General features: G+C 33.2%; 2 protein-coding genes across 3 annotated transcripts; both read left to right on the top strand.

The window, feature by feature from the left end:
- The first annotated feature begins 604 nt into the window (after positions 1-604).
- LOC25500192 (probable NADH dehydrogenase [ubiquinone] 1 alpha subcomplex subunit 12) lies at positions 605-4,433 on the top strand. Its single transcript, XM_013588538.3, has 5 exons — positions 605-781; positions 1,118-1,144; positions 2,153-2,244; positions 3,806-3,915; positions 4,011-4,433. The coding sequence occupies exons 1-5, from the start codon at positions 690-692 to the stop codon at positions 4,167-4,169; spliced, it is 480 nt and encodes a 159-aa protein (XP_013443992.2). The 5' UTR covers positions 605-689; the 3' UTR covers positions 4,170-4,433.
- A 1,237-nt stretch (positions 4,434-5,670) lies between these two features.
- LOC25500191 (protein SCAI) lies at positions 5,671-12,677 on the top strand. 2 transcript variants are annotated; one of them, XM_024772735.2, is made up of 9 exons: positions 5,671-5,984; positions 6,070-6,664; positions 7,345-7,566; positions 8,723-8,789; positions 8,909-8,977; positions 9,990-10,081; positions 10,693-10,881; positions 10,993-11,129; positions 11,903-12,677. In XM_024772735.2, the coding sequence occupies exons 1-9, from the start codon at positions 5,857-5,859 to the stop codon at positions 12,126-12,128; spliced, it is 1,725 nt and encodes a 574-aa protein (XP_024628503.1). In that variant the 5' UTR covers positions 5,671-5,856; the 3' UTR covers positions 12,129-12,677. The 2 variants fall into 2 exon arrangements, with proteins under 2 accessions (XP_024628503.1, XP_013443991.1); XM_013588537.3 differs by having other exon boundaries at positions 5,674-5,984; positions 10,702-10,881.
- The last annotated feature ends 2,396 nt before the right edge of the window (positions 12,678-15,073 follow it).

Raw genomic sequence — 15,073 nt, 5'->3', positions numbered from 1 at the left:
GATCCTATAAATATGTCAACTTTTCGATTTAATCCTTCTAAAAAATTTCTTCAACTCTTAGTCCTCCAAAAAATTTCATATTCAATTTTGGTCCCTCATATAAAGTAAATTGATATGTAAAATTCATATTTTAAAGTAAAATTTTGCAGAAAAAATGTATATTTTTTTGTGGTGGCCGAGGTTTGAACCTCAGACGTTGCATATATTATGCATTGTCCCTTCAACCGAGCTAAGCTCACGAGGACTTGCAGAAAAATGTATATATTATAAGGATTTCTCCAAAAAAAATTAGATTTTTTTTACCAAAACATGAATTAAATATGAATTTTTATATTTTTTGCGTTAATAAATTCATATTTAATTCATGTTTTTGTTGAAATAATCTACTTTTTGAGTGATTTTTACAATATTCTATACATTTATGTACAATTTCATTAAAAAATACAAAAATTTACTTAAAAATATGGATAAAAATTGGTGATTGAAAATTTTAGATGGACTAAAAATTAAAGGAAAAATTTAGATAGATTAAAATGAAAAATTAGTATATTTATAAGAACAAAAACATATCTTACCTTTTATTTATTTTTATTTTTTATCTGTCTTGAGGTGTCACATTATACCAAACCAAACGCAGCCTTACATACAAACAACATAGAGAAGAGAACGTGGGGGTGGATCGATCGATCATGGCGTCGTCGGTGGTGAAGAGCATCTTAAACACAGTGAAGGAGAAAGGTCTTGGTGGCTTCTTCAGACACCTCAAGGATGAAGGATACCTGTTTGTCCCTTTTCCCGTTTCCATTTCTCCTTTTAAATTATTATTCAATTTCACAAATCGTGTAGTACCTTTTGTTTTAGGGATTATTTATCCACAATAATATTATTCAGCTAAAAAAATGCGCTTTTTCCATTATTATTATATTCTTCTTATTTATCTGGAAAATGGATTTTGGTATACTTGAAATCAAACTCCAATTTGCTTTCAATTTTTTTTTTTCCGTTTAATTAATGTGATTTTTCTGTGCATTATTTGAAGTAGTTTCAGATATAATTATTGAAATTTTGTTGATTTGATTTGCTGATACTGTTTTTTATTTTCGTTTTGAATTTACAGGAGATGCCTTCCTGATGGAAACCTATTGTAAGTCAATTTTTTTGTTTTTGATTTTACATTTGACTTTTTTCCCTGAGTGTGTGTTTGTATTCAAATACAAACTTGATAATGACGATAATGTGTTACGTTTTGTTGCTTCATAATTTCCCCAAAAGATTAAGAGCTTTTTGGTGTTGTTTTTGGATGTAAATTGGGTACCCTCCACGTTACATCTGTGGAGACTGGAGACTAATCCCTCGCGCTTTGTTGGGCCCAAATGGGCGGAAAACTCTCACTTAGAGTTTTAATGTTGTTGCATGCCCAAACTCGAGTTTGAAGAGAGCTTTTAGGTGTATTGATTGCAAGTTGTTACGAATAAAGACAATTTTTCTCTATTGTGATGGAGGATTTTTGAAGAAAAGGAATGGGAGGGTAGCATTTTCATTTTGGAATGAGTTATGTTATGTTCAAAATAATGAATATGGATAGGATATTGAGTTTCATGATAGCATGTTCTTTTTAAAAATTAAGAAATTTGTAAATATTCATTTGAAATGAAAATTTTATCCGTCCTTTCGTTCCCCCTTAAATCCTCCATCCACCATACCTTAGGTTGAGTTGAAAGAACTTATGTGTCTCATTGCAATTAGATCTAGGTCCTGTTTGGATTAACAACTTAATTTGAGGCTTATGCCTTAGCTATTTTTAGAACAAAAGATAAATTGATGTAAAAAAAATTCGCATAATTTTCATAAGCTATTTTGGAGAGCTTACGAAGAATTGAAGATAAGCTAAAAACAGTTTTTGAACATGTTATAAGTTGTTTTCATAAGTTCTCCCAAACAGTCTCACAAGTGCTTATGTCAGTAGATGAACTCAAATAAGCCAATCCAAACATGCCCTTAGATTTGTTTCTGTAAATTTGGTGAAAGGTTTAGCTTTTGATATTAATATCTCTGCTGTTTATTTGCATTTTACCTCGAGATTTGAATTCCCTTGTGTTACATTACAGGTGTTTTTCCTCTTCCACTCTAATTGCTTTCTAAATTTATGCAGGCAAACCAAGATCCACAATATCGGGGCAACGCTTGTTGGTGTTGATAAATATGGTAACAAGTATTACGAGAAAACTGAAAACACACAGTATGGTTAGTGCCCCACTCTCTCTGTCTATATCTCTATGTGTATGTGGTTTATTCTGATAAATGGATATGGCCAAAATGAATGAAAACCAATCCATTGAGCCAAGACCAGTTATGATCACTTAGGCCGCAATCGCTAGCATCAAGCATTCTTCTGGTTATTACACGTTGCTATCTCATTATGACATAATGAACATGATAGGTAAAACCTTTTAGTTAGTTAGTTAGTTGGTTAGTTATGTTCTGTGATGTGTATACATAAGAGCGATTGGAGAGAATCAGCTTATCATTTGAGAGAATTACGGCATTTAGGTAATTGGGTGGTTTGTAAACCCTCAGTTCTACAGTGTTCTAGTTCTGTAATAGAGGTAATTATCCCTATTTTCATGTTACAAAACAGGTTCCCATCATAAAAAGATATAGAGGGGGATATAACTTTTAAGGATGACATGGTGGATGAGGTGGGAGAGTTAAGGAGTGGAGTGATAAGGAGGTCAATTGTTCGATCCCCACCCTCAGCATAAAAACTAACAATACTAGCATTGGTGGTTTCAAAAAATAAAATGAAATAAGAATGAGATATGGTGTAATGTTGTGGCTTTTAAAATACTATCTCATGAGTTTCTGTATGGAGTAGAATACTACTGAGGAAATGTATAATGCAATTATTGGAGTTACTACATAACCTTACAAGTAAGCAATCAATATCACGATATTAACAATCTGGTCAAGAAAGATAGATGTAAACACTTGCTCTATATCTCCCTATCTGTGCAATTAGCTCAAGCGTATAGCCGAACATCTATGTAAGCACTTGCTCTATATCTCCCTATCTGTGCAATTAGCTCAAGCGTATAGCCGAACATCTCTATAAGATGATTGCATTCCATTTGGGACAATTGTGTGTGCAACACACAGTGAAAGGATGGGGGCAATCTTTTAAAACAGAGCTATTGAAACTTTATACGCAAAGCTGCTCGTTGTGGGGTCTGATGAGTGGTGCAAGCATCTCAAGCCTAAACCTTTTTTTCAAACTCAACGTACAGCCAGTTATATAGAGGGAAGAAGAGTAAGAGTTTCTACCCAAGCTTCATGTCTGAGAGCCATTAGAGATATGAAGACTGAAATCAGAGCCTAAACATTGAGTACCATGTAGGATGTCTCCAAAATATCGTAAGAATAACTACAGTTGAGGGAGGCTGAGTTACCAAACCTAAACTTCTCCATGACCATGACGCTAAAGAGGGCCACTGGGAGGCAATGGAGGACTCTTCTACAAACATATGTCAGACACAAACAAAATCATAGAAATTTTTGTGCATTTCTTAGGTGAGGTAGTTGGAGAATAGTGAAACTTTGTTCTTACTGTACATTTTTGTGCATTACCCATTGATTTCCCAATTAATGGTAATAACACTTCACTTTTCTATCTGAAAGTGGGATTCACTTTAGAGGAGTCAAATCTTCCATATTCTATAATATATTGTCAAGACTCAAACTTCGGTTGGACACTATTTAAAACTCTAGATGTAATAACAAATGACACATTATTGTTAAAACTTGACAGGAAGACACAGGTGGGTTGAATATGCAGAGAAGTCTAGATATAATGCTTCTCAGGTTCCTGCTGAATGGCATGGCTGGCTTCACTTCATAACTGATCACACCGGCGATGAGGTAAATTCGCTTGTTTCCTAATTCTTTCCCATGTAAAACCGTATGCTAAGAACATATAAAGCCCTGACATAATATTTGCAATGAATTTGTTGCAGCTTCTTTTACTGAAACCAAAAAGGTACGGTCTTGATCATAAAGAAAATCTGTCTGGACATGGTGAAGAGTTTATCTATCATTCCAAGGGACATGCTCTCAATCCAGGGCAGAGAAACTGGACTAGGTACCAACCATGGCAGTCCACAAACGAACCGTGAATATGGTTCAGCTTTGAGTTGCAGATGTATTGGATCGAATGTTTGTTTTTCTTTTCCTCCTGACAAATTGTTAATTCAATTCATGAGGTGGAAAACTGTTTTTGCTTTTTATTTTAATAATAAAAGAATTATTAGCTTTGATAGCAGACAAATTGACTGAAATTGGAATATTTCCTGTATACCGTCACCAATTGGTATGTATGTGATGTAATATGTCAAAAAGATTTGCTCTTATTTTACTGTAATATTTTGCCCTATCTCTGATTTGGAGTATACGTCCTTTAATTTCTGACTTAGTTTAGTAATTGTCACACCTCAAACCTCTTTTGAAAATTATGTATCTTTACTTTATTTCACATTCGTAGATGAAAACTATTTTCCATTATTTGTATGAAAATTCCACTTTCTTTTCATCTTTATGTAATAATACTCATACATAAATTTTTCATGCAAATAACCGTAAATATAATTTTTAAATAAAGTGCCGCGTAATAAATAAATAACAGAAGTGATTCCAAAACAATCTTCCAAGATCGAAAGATACATTGTCCCTTGTGGAAAGAGAACGAGGATCAAATGCTCTTAAATTTAAATGGTTTTGGTCTAAAGTCTAAACTAATGTTTTGAAAACAAAACTAGTCATCTAACAATTGTGATATTCCGTCATGGTTCAACTGCTTGAACTAAGTTGCAGATAATGCTCATTCATGGTATAAGGGAACTGTTCCTAAATTTTTTAAGTCTATTGGCACTAACTTTAGTTGTTGGTAATTTTTCCATGTGACAAGAGATTCTATTAATCGGTATCGTATATAACAATGTAACACCACATAAGTAACATATTTGGATCCTTTACTTTTTTCTCTTCATCTCTTTCCTAACACTCTATCAATACTTCAAATTTTAAAATTGATCAAAATAGAAACCAAACTGAAAAGAAGAATAAAACGTAAAAGAAAGGACAATTATAGTGAATGAATAACTTTTTATTTGGTTATTTTGGAGTAACAAAAAATTGTTGAGTATTACTGCTGTTCAGTAAGTCATTTCCAATTTCCCCTAAGAAAAAAGTCATTTCCAATTTTTTTTTACAGAAATTCATTCCTATACTATCAAATAGAATTTTCACTATTGTGCCCTCTCACTTTTTAATAGTATGTTTGGAATGACGTCAATTAACCTAAAATTACGTTGAGAATCACGGCAAGATAGAAACTTGGTGTTTTAACTTTAGAATTTTCACGTGAAAAATGTATTGGGAAGTGGTATTGGATTTTCAAACGTGTTTTCAAACACACACTAAGACATTGTTTGACACATGAACATAATGAGAGGAAATATAGATTGTCATGCTTTATCTATTCAGTTTCATCCTTTTAAATAAAACTGAAATGTAATTTTTTTTTTAGGGAATTTTTAAGGATCCTTTTATGTTTTGTCCAATTCAATTTTAGCTTGTCAAAAAATAGAGAACAATATATGCTCCGAAATCCGAATCACTAGTTTTTTTTTTGGTCAAAATCACTACATTTTTGTGTACAAATTAATTAAAGTCATTTTTACCGAAAAAAAACTATCCTCTACCGGGCATACATGATAAACGATGATGACCGTTGCAAAAACGACGTCGTAGAAGGAAGAGCGATATCGCAGAGAGCTCAGAAGAAGGTTGAAGAAGAAGACGAAAATGGCACAGCAGCAACAACAGCAGCTGAACAGCAACATCCCAGTTAGCGAAGTTTTCTGGACTCTCGTCGACAAAGCCGACAAAAAATTCTCCAAAATCAGAGACTTACCTTATTACCAACGCTCCAGGTTCGTACGTCACAAAACCCTAACCCTAATTCCTCTTTCAAAACTCTAACTCTAATTGCATTCTCATTTTCTTAATTAATTATAGGCATGATACTTATTTCTGCAAAGTTTTCAAAGTCTACACACAATTATGGAAATTCCAACAAGAAAATCGTCAGAAATTAATCGAAGCAGGGTTGAAAAGATGGGAAATTGGAGAAATTGCTTCGCGGATCGGTCAATTGTATTTTGGACAATATATGAAAACTTCTGATTACAATTATTTATCAGAATCTTATATTTTCTATGAAGCCATTTTCACGCGCGATTATTTCAGAGAGGGATTGTTTTCGGATGTTAATATTGCGAATAAGCAGTTGAGGTTTTTGGCGAGGTTTTTGACAGTGTGTTTGCTTTTGAATCGGAGGGAAATGTTGCAACAGTTGGTTAATCAGCTGAAAGTGTTGGTTGATGAGTGTAAGAGAGTGTTTGTGGATAGTGATTTTAAGGAGTGGAAGGTTGTTGTGGTGGAAATTGGGAGGTTTTTGAAAGTTGATACGGGTTTTATGAATGTTAGACCAGTAAGATATAGTTTGGTTTTGGATTCTCATCCTGATACTTTACCGCGTGTTCCTGTTGCTATCACGAAGCGGAATTTGAAATTAAGAGATGCTATGTTGAGTAGCTTCCATTATAATGAGGTAGACAATGATACATTACACATAATATTTGTTTGAAAATGATAAATGGGGTGTTGGTGTTTTATGAGAGCTTACTTGAGATTATCTTATTGTATAAGCATTTGTGTAAGTATGTGGACGAGCTTATGGAAAAACCTTATGGCATGTTTATAAATTGTTTTCGTGCTCCCCTGGCTAGCTTGTAGAAATAGCTTATACAGAGTTTATGCGGGATTTCCTCTTTGATTGTAGAAATAAGGTCTGTTTGAATTAATTTAATTTAGCTTATCCACAGACATAAGCCCTTGTGAGACTGTTTGGGAGAACTTAAGAAAACAACTCACGATAAGTTCATAAGCTGTTTTCAGCTTATTTCTATAAGTTATCCAAGATAGCATGAAAACAGCTTATAGCTTATACAAAAACATTTTGACTTTATTTTATCTTGTTAATAGAAATATTTTGTCTTTTTCGGATGAGCTTATATGATAAGTGTTTATGCTATAAGCTTCAAATTAAGCTGTTTATCCAAACATGTCCATAATTTATATATATGCACTTATACAATAAACAGTCAAGTTTAATTAAACGGTTTACCCAAGTACTCCACAATCAATAAGGTAGGTTTTTTACTGTCTGTAACATGTTATGGACTTTCATTAATATTGTTTTTAAATGTGATTGTGATGATTATTGAACAGGTTAAGTTTTCAGAGTTCACTATTGACACTTTTAGGATGCTTCAATGTTTAGAGTGGGATCCTAGTGGCTCATTTTACCAGTCTGGTGGTTCAAAACTTAGTCAGAATGGGGCAACTGGGACTGGGCGTATCAGTTACATACAAGATATTGCTGATCCTACGTTGCCGGCAAACCCACGGAAAGCTATATTATACCGTCCTTCACTGACACATTTCATAGCTGTAAGTATGGAAATATATATTATTCTTTTTTGCTTTTCCATGGACCCAGTAGTTCTTGTATCAAATCAGTTGATTCCATTCAATGACTGAGGTTCCGCTATTTGGTCTCAAAGAAAAAAGAGAATATTTCATTGACGAGACTCTAAATAATTGTTATATGTCCTTGAATGCACAGCATTGAGTTTATAGCCAATTATACTAGTAATCTAGGTAAAGTACAAGTCTAGTGCAAGTAGTACAACCATGACTCAAAAACACTCATAATAATGTTCATAATGATGGCAACAATCTTAATGCTTAACAAGGCCAAATTGGTTTTCCCTCACATTTTCTCTTAGGGTATGTTTGGATGGAGGGTTTAGGAGGGGAAGGGAGGGCTTACCTTTCTTTTTAAATTTCCGACACTATAAAATGTTTTTTTAAATCATTAAGTGTGATTGAACTATTATATAATCATTAATCACGATTTTCTTTATTTTTTTAAAAATATCAATACAGGAATATAGACTTAGCCCTCCAAACCCCCCCTCGCAAGCATACCCTTAGTTTTCTGACCAGTGAAGTGTACCACAGTGCCATATTAACTTCCTGACAAGAGTATGGAGTTTGGACAATGATCCCCTCCTCACGAGGGTGATATTTAGAACGGGTTTTAGCCTGATCTTCTAGCTATAAACTGCTATTATTTTTTATGTCTTGAAAGAAATGAACAATGGCTTGAAGTTGAAGCTATTTAATCTAAATTTTTATCAATAGATACGGGAAGAAGTTGACTACCTCTAACATGTAATGTAGGGACTTGTGTAGCCTTGATTACTGTTTTTAACATCCTATCCCTTCATGAGAATTCATGCGCCTGCTTTCTTGTTTTAAACATGGAGATACATCTTTATTCCCCTCACATCCTCCCAAAAAATATCAAGGGACGAAGGTGTTAAGAAAATTTGGACCCAACCATTTATTCTGTTTAATATCAAGGGACGAAGGTGGTAAGAAAATTTGGGCCCGACCATTTATTCTGTCTAATATGTAGTGATATTGACCATTCCTGCTTCTTTCAACAGGGGTCTGCATATCAGTGTGACTATTTCTTCCATTCTTTTTCCTGGATTGCAAGTTTTTTGAGTATAATACTGTTTTTCATTTTAATGACTAGGTTCTTGCCACAATTTGTGAGGAGCTTCCTTTGGATGGTATTCTCCTTGTATATTTGTCAGCTTCAGGTTAGATATCTTCTATTAACTAGGACTAAAAGACTGCAAATGTGTAGGTTATATCATACTTCTACGCCAATATAATTCCTTTACTGAAAGGTGAACATTGCTTTCTACATCAAATGCAGGAGCAGGATCTTCTGGTGCCGGGAATAATGAATCTGGTTGCATAAACTTAGGTTCCCGTGGAGATAGAGGTACATTCTATAGGATTTGTTTCATGCACTTCCATTCTTGTACTGCCTGCTATGTTACTGGCTCTGCTTTTGTCGAAACTCTTGATGTGTTTAGACCCTTGTTAGTTTAGTTATTGGAAATTGCAGTTGCCTCCCCATGGATTTTAGCTGTTACTGATTTCTGCTCTGCTTCTGAGAAGAAAAAAAAAATCTAAATTGACATTGTGTTCTCATCCATTTTTCCAGCGCTAGTTTTTTCTCTCTCATTAGATTACCCTGAGCAGGTGCCGTTAAAAGAATGTGTAATTTCACATTCTTTGTTAAAAGAATGTGTAATTTCACATTCTTTTAACAGGGCATTGCTTTGCTTGTATTCTTTTTGGACAAAAAAATTTAGTTAAAAGGAGGAAGTACAAGATCGGAAAGCCTGTAATCTTTCTTGTAAAAAGAGAGAAGATTGCGGAGATCAAATTCATGATTTCTGGGTAATAAAGTGCCTTTCAGTGAACAGAGAGGTCTTATCAGTGATTGAATCCTTGTTGTCTGCCTCCATTACTGTATTCAATTTTGGTATAAAATGAGTTTGTGTATTGTTCATGCTTCAGACCTCCTTTAATGGCTCTTACATAAGAGTATCTATTAAAGACTCAACCATTCTTTGTCCTCTACCTATCTTCTCAAGCATTTGGAGAATTGCTTCTTGACAAGTTTTGCCGGTCGTAGTGGTTTTGTTTATGAACCCATACAACATGAGGTGTTCTGACAGTTACTTGTTTAAATTGGTTCCTAACCTTCAAGAATAGCTTGGAATCATTGGGTGCGTTAATTTGCTTAAATAGGTCCAAGCAGATTGAAGAGAGGACTTAAAACCCAAGGATTTAACATTAGCTATGGTCATAGGTATTGATTGAAATGTATTCTATCATCTTAACTGTCCTCCAGCGTATAAGTTTGTATTATGATGATATGCTGAGCTCTCATAATATACATTCTTTTATTGGAAAATCAGAACACTAACAGAATTCCTTTTCAGGATCAAACTCCATATATCCATCGGACTTTCTACCATTTACTAGAAGACCACTTCTTTTAATCATTGATAATGAGAACAGCAAAGCTTTTAAGGCAAGCCCTACTACTTCAGTCATTTTTCTCTTGATTTTGTTTGATGAAACAATTTATTGAATTTTTTACTATTATCTGTAAAAGTTAATGAATGCCAATTTTACCCTATACTTTGGTAGGAATTAATTATACTGCAAATATCATACCTGTCACTGAAAGTATTAACCTTAAAAATAGTTATTGAATGCTAGTATAACATATTGATTTACAAAAAAATCATAAATTTAGAGCTAGATGGTTTGATTTCACAATTCAATTGAAGTTCCTAGTGCCTACAATGATGTGGCATTAATGATGTCAGAGGAACTCCAAATATTCAATGAAAAATCTATGGCTGTCACTTTTTCTTTCTTTATTTGTATATTTTTTCTGCCCTCCCGGAAATGATGGTTATACCGCTATCTTCCATCATTCTATAGTGTTTTTGGGGTTGGCTGCCAATCACCTCTATCTGGAATTGACTGATATTTTCTTAAAAGTATGTAAATCTATACAAGTTTAACAATAGGTATGGCTCAATTGATTATTGCAACTATGTTTAACAACTTTGTTATGCAAGATTAAAATTTGCGTATTCACATCTTACAACACACTTAACAGGCAATCGATAGAATGTGCAGGTCATAACTGAAGCAGAAAAAGGAGAGTCAGTTGCAATGCTCCTTTCTCCAAGCCGTTTGCCTCCTTTTGTGTCTGATTGCTCACATTCTTCAAATGGGAGCCTATTCACCATGTTTCTTACAGCTCCGCTACAAGCTTTCTGTTTGCTGCTAGGATTTTCAGCCACTGATATTGATTTGGTATGCCTTATTTTTTCTCTTTTTTGTATCTGTAAATTCTTTTCATTTTCTGTAAGTTATAAGATTCTATACTCGGTCCTTCAGCATTCGGCAACTTAAATTTGATTTCAGGACTTGTACAACAAAGCTGAAACACTGCTGTCATCATCATTAAATAACTGGGGATTGGCGTTGGCATCAACAGACACGCTTGATCCAGTTTGGGGACAGGTTTTAGGCGACCCCTTCATAAGGAGACTTCTTATAAGGTAAAGTTTTTCTGTTCTAATTTTTATTATTTTATTGACAATTTATTGTTAGTTATTTCCCATAATTTTCAGTTTTCTGTTCCAAACTCCACTACAATACAATTTGTGAGAAATGCTGACTTTTATCCATCTAATTTGTGCCAATGCTCATGGATTCATCATTATTAATTATAACGAATTTTAGGGCCATTATTAAAAATGCAATACTGATCCAGGAGTGCTGGCAACACACACTGTCACATTTTTCATCATACTCTTTTTTATCGGTTAAAATTTACATGGGTCCCACCAAATCATCTGTGTCCCATATAATTTTGGTGGGACACAAGAATTTTATGCGATAAAAGACTGCTGCTTACATTATTGATACCGATTTATTGTGCAGTTGTGCCCTATGGAAGTTTTTTTTCCCTCTAATTCATCGAGCTAGATTTTGAATATCCTTTGTACCAAAAATAAAAGAATTTGAATATCCTTATTTTTAGTTTAACAAGAAATAACTGGGAAATTAGTTCTATGTTAGTGTACACAATTTCTGTTCTTTGTCATGGAAATGAGACTTGAAAGTTGTCTTTAGTCAACTTAACACTCTATTACCTAAAATTTATGCTAAAAAATCTGTGTTGAATTTGCTTTTACACCATGTTATAAAAGGACAGGCTAATGTTTGTTGAGGCACATGCTAAGCTTGTTCTCTTTCTCCAACAAGCATAGCTTTTTTTATTCTTTAACGGACTAATCAGCCTATGTTTTTGTTTCATACCTTTGTCCAGATTCATATTTTGCCAGACAGTGTTGACCATGTATGCACCAGTTTATGATAAAAATGAATTCCTTCCAACATGTGTCCCTTCTCTTCCAACGCCTGTCCTAGCTCCAAGCTGCTCGTATCAAAGTGTAATTCTGCAACTAGCTGGCATTTTTGGTGCAACTAAGCACTTCATCTTTTCTGAGGACCTTTCTCCTAAAAATACAATTCCAAACATGGATCAGTTGTGAATTATAGCATTTTAAGCAGCAAGGGATCCAATTTCCAAGATAAGCAAGAACTTCACTTCAGAAGCACATAATGCATACAGGTTATTTGCATAGCAATCAAGAGCTGATTCCTATCAACATCACAATTTGGTCTTGGTGAGTTTCGTGAAATAATTCAAGTTAAGGCTTTAATATTGACCAAAAACAAAGAGAAAGGTGCTTATGTGGATTTGTAATTCAACGCTGTTTACATGACAAGTTGTGTGCTCAGGAACAAGATTATAGAACAGAACTAGGAGAAAGTTTTATATGGCGCTTAGTAGTATTTTTTAGAGCAACCATTTTATTCCCTTTCACTACAAGTGTCAAGATGCTCCAATGTTTGTGCACTTGCTCATTAATGCTTTTCAATGTATGAAATTATTTCTTGCATGAAGATGTTGGCGCACTGCATTTTGAATGACGTTTTTCTTTAAAATGTGAAAAACAATACCACATTTACAAGTTTGGGTTTTTTTCTGCAACATTTGTGGATAGTTCCTGCATAATTTGTGTATCCACCAACATGTTTTTCTTCTTCTTCTTTGCTTCCCTTTGGAAATGGCATTATTGTTTGTTGTATAAGCTAGCATGTTATCTTTTGTGGGTATAAACTGGATTTCTCTACGTGCAATTTTAAGGTCATTTCTCCGAGTTTGATAGGACTATGATCGAGACCAAAACAAATAGAACAAATAGGTTTGCTGTGGATAATTATGTCAAAGATATTTGAATTCAACTATAGGTTAAGCTATAACTGCATCACCAAATCTATCCATGCAGCATGATGATTTAGAAGCAAATTTACGTTCAAGAGCTATAGTTGATAGTTTGATAGATCTAAATGTTGATGTTCATGTTGAAAATTTAGATGCGAATTTTTCATGGTTGAGTTAGTATGCGTTTTCGGAAAGATAAAGAATTTAGGGAAACTAATGATAGATTGATGATGAAGAGAGCGTTCATATATAATACTTGCTCATCGGTTGATCATAAACCTACTTAATTTGTGAACTAAATATCATCTGTAAAGATTAATCCTTCGATCAAGATGGGGCCGCATTGGATGATAAAATGTTCTCTTAAAAGATTCAACATTGTTGAATTTGAACCTAAATTTTTAATTAAAAGAGATTCATTATCATCTCATCCAAGTGTTCTAACGTAACACTCATTTAATACGAAGACCTTTTTATTTATGTAAAAAATATATAATAATTTATGCGCATACCATAAATCAAATATTAATAAGGTAGTCGAACGGTTACTTTTATGTAATTAAATTAAACATATCATTTTTATGTTATTTCATATTTATAAGGTTGTTCAACCGCTAGTTTTATTGAACACTATAAGGTTGTCCAAACGAGTTGGAACCCCAGTTAAGATATTCCATCTAACTATTTTGATATTTTTAGTTAAGATTTGTAGGTATATGAAAAATAAATGCTAAAGACAAAAAAAAAAAAACATTCTCTCTCTTAAAACAAACTCTTGAGTTGAGTCAGTTCAAACAAACATCGATTATATACCGTAATAAGCAAGTGGTACAAAATTTACAACTGAGATAATAAAGGTAAAAAAGCCTTTTTCCAACACTGGATTTTTCACTCTTTATTTATCCTTCTCTCTCGCTCACTCACTCACTCAGACACACATTGCTCAGCCACCGCTCTCTCTTCTCCGCTCTCACTCTTTATTTATTCTGCGTTTGTTTAAGTTAAATTGATTTTTCAGCTTTTTTTTAGTTGCTAATATTAGATTTAATTTTGCCGTCATTTTATGATTGGTTTGAATATGAAAAATGATAAAGTTCTTACAGATAAATGAAAATCATACGAGTGAAACTCAGTGGTAAAAAACACAACACATCAACTTTTTGCCACTAATATGATTTTCAAAAAAAATGAAAATCATATTAGTGGCAAAAAGTTGATGTGTTGTGTTTTTTACCATTGAGTTTCACTCGTATGGTACCTTATTTGAGGGTTTGGCTTTGGATTAAAGTTTGGACGATAGGTGTAGGTTGGTTTAGAAGATGTATTAGATTAGAATTTTAAAGTATAATTTTTTTAGAAAAAAATTTATGTGGATTTTAATAGACTTTGTATTATTTTAATGATTTTAAAAGACTAGATTTATAATTTGGAATTCAATGGATTTAAATCATAAGATTTTAAAGTATTTAAATTGATTTTATGGATTCACAATATTTTAAAAGATTTTATAAATTTTAAGAATTTATTGAAAATAGATTTATGTTAGAGAATTAAAGAACACATTTCAAAGTGTATATCAATGAACTTGTAAAATAGATGTTTTACCCAAAATTGCCGAAATAGTTCAAAGAACACATTTAAAAGTGTTTTTGAACTTAAACAGTTTTTTTGTCTTTCGTGATTTGTTAACATTACTTTAGTCTTTTTTTAGAGAACACTACTTTAGTCTTAATAAATATTGTTTTACCTTAAAAAATAAGTTAAACTTGTTATAACCTTAGAAAATGTGCGTATATAAACGAACATTTTTAGATAGGAAACCAATGACAACAGAAGAGAACTACGACTATACAAAGTTAATAATAAAGAAGAAGTTAAGTAGTGAATCCAAATCAGGGTTAGATAAGGTAGGAAACAAACTCTGACTCAAGCTTAAGTGGGATGACACCTTTATAAATGTCTTCAGACGCGAACAACATGACCATCTAAATGTATCTTAAACATATATTTGAATGTACTTGATCATCCAAATGACGTTATTGCTTGCATCCTCGTTGACATCTTTAAATGTGTCTTTTAGCCTTATGCTTTGTTTGGGAGTTTGGAGGGGAGGGGAGGATTTTGAAAAAAAGGAAGGAGTAAGTGGAAGAAATAGAAGACATTGGGAGGAGAGGGTTTTGGAGATTAATTTTTTACTCATAATAAAAA

The sequence above is a fragment of the Medicago truncatula genome, chromosome 8 (assembly GCF_003473485.1).
Source record: "Medicago truncatula cultivar Jemalong A17 chromosome 8, MtrunA17r5.0-ANR, whole genome shotgun sequence".
Taxonomy (NCBI): Eukaryota; Viridiplantae; Streptophyta; class Magnoliopsida; order Fabales; family Fabaceae; genus Medicago; species Medicago truncatula.
The sequence above is the reverse complement of the archived record's forward strand: the minus strand, read 5'-3'. Positions and strand labels throughout refer to the sequence as shown.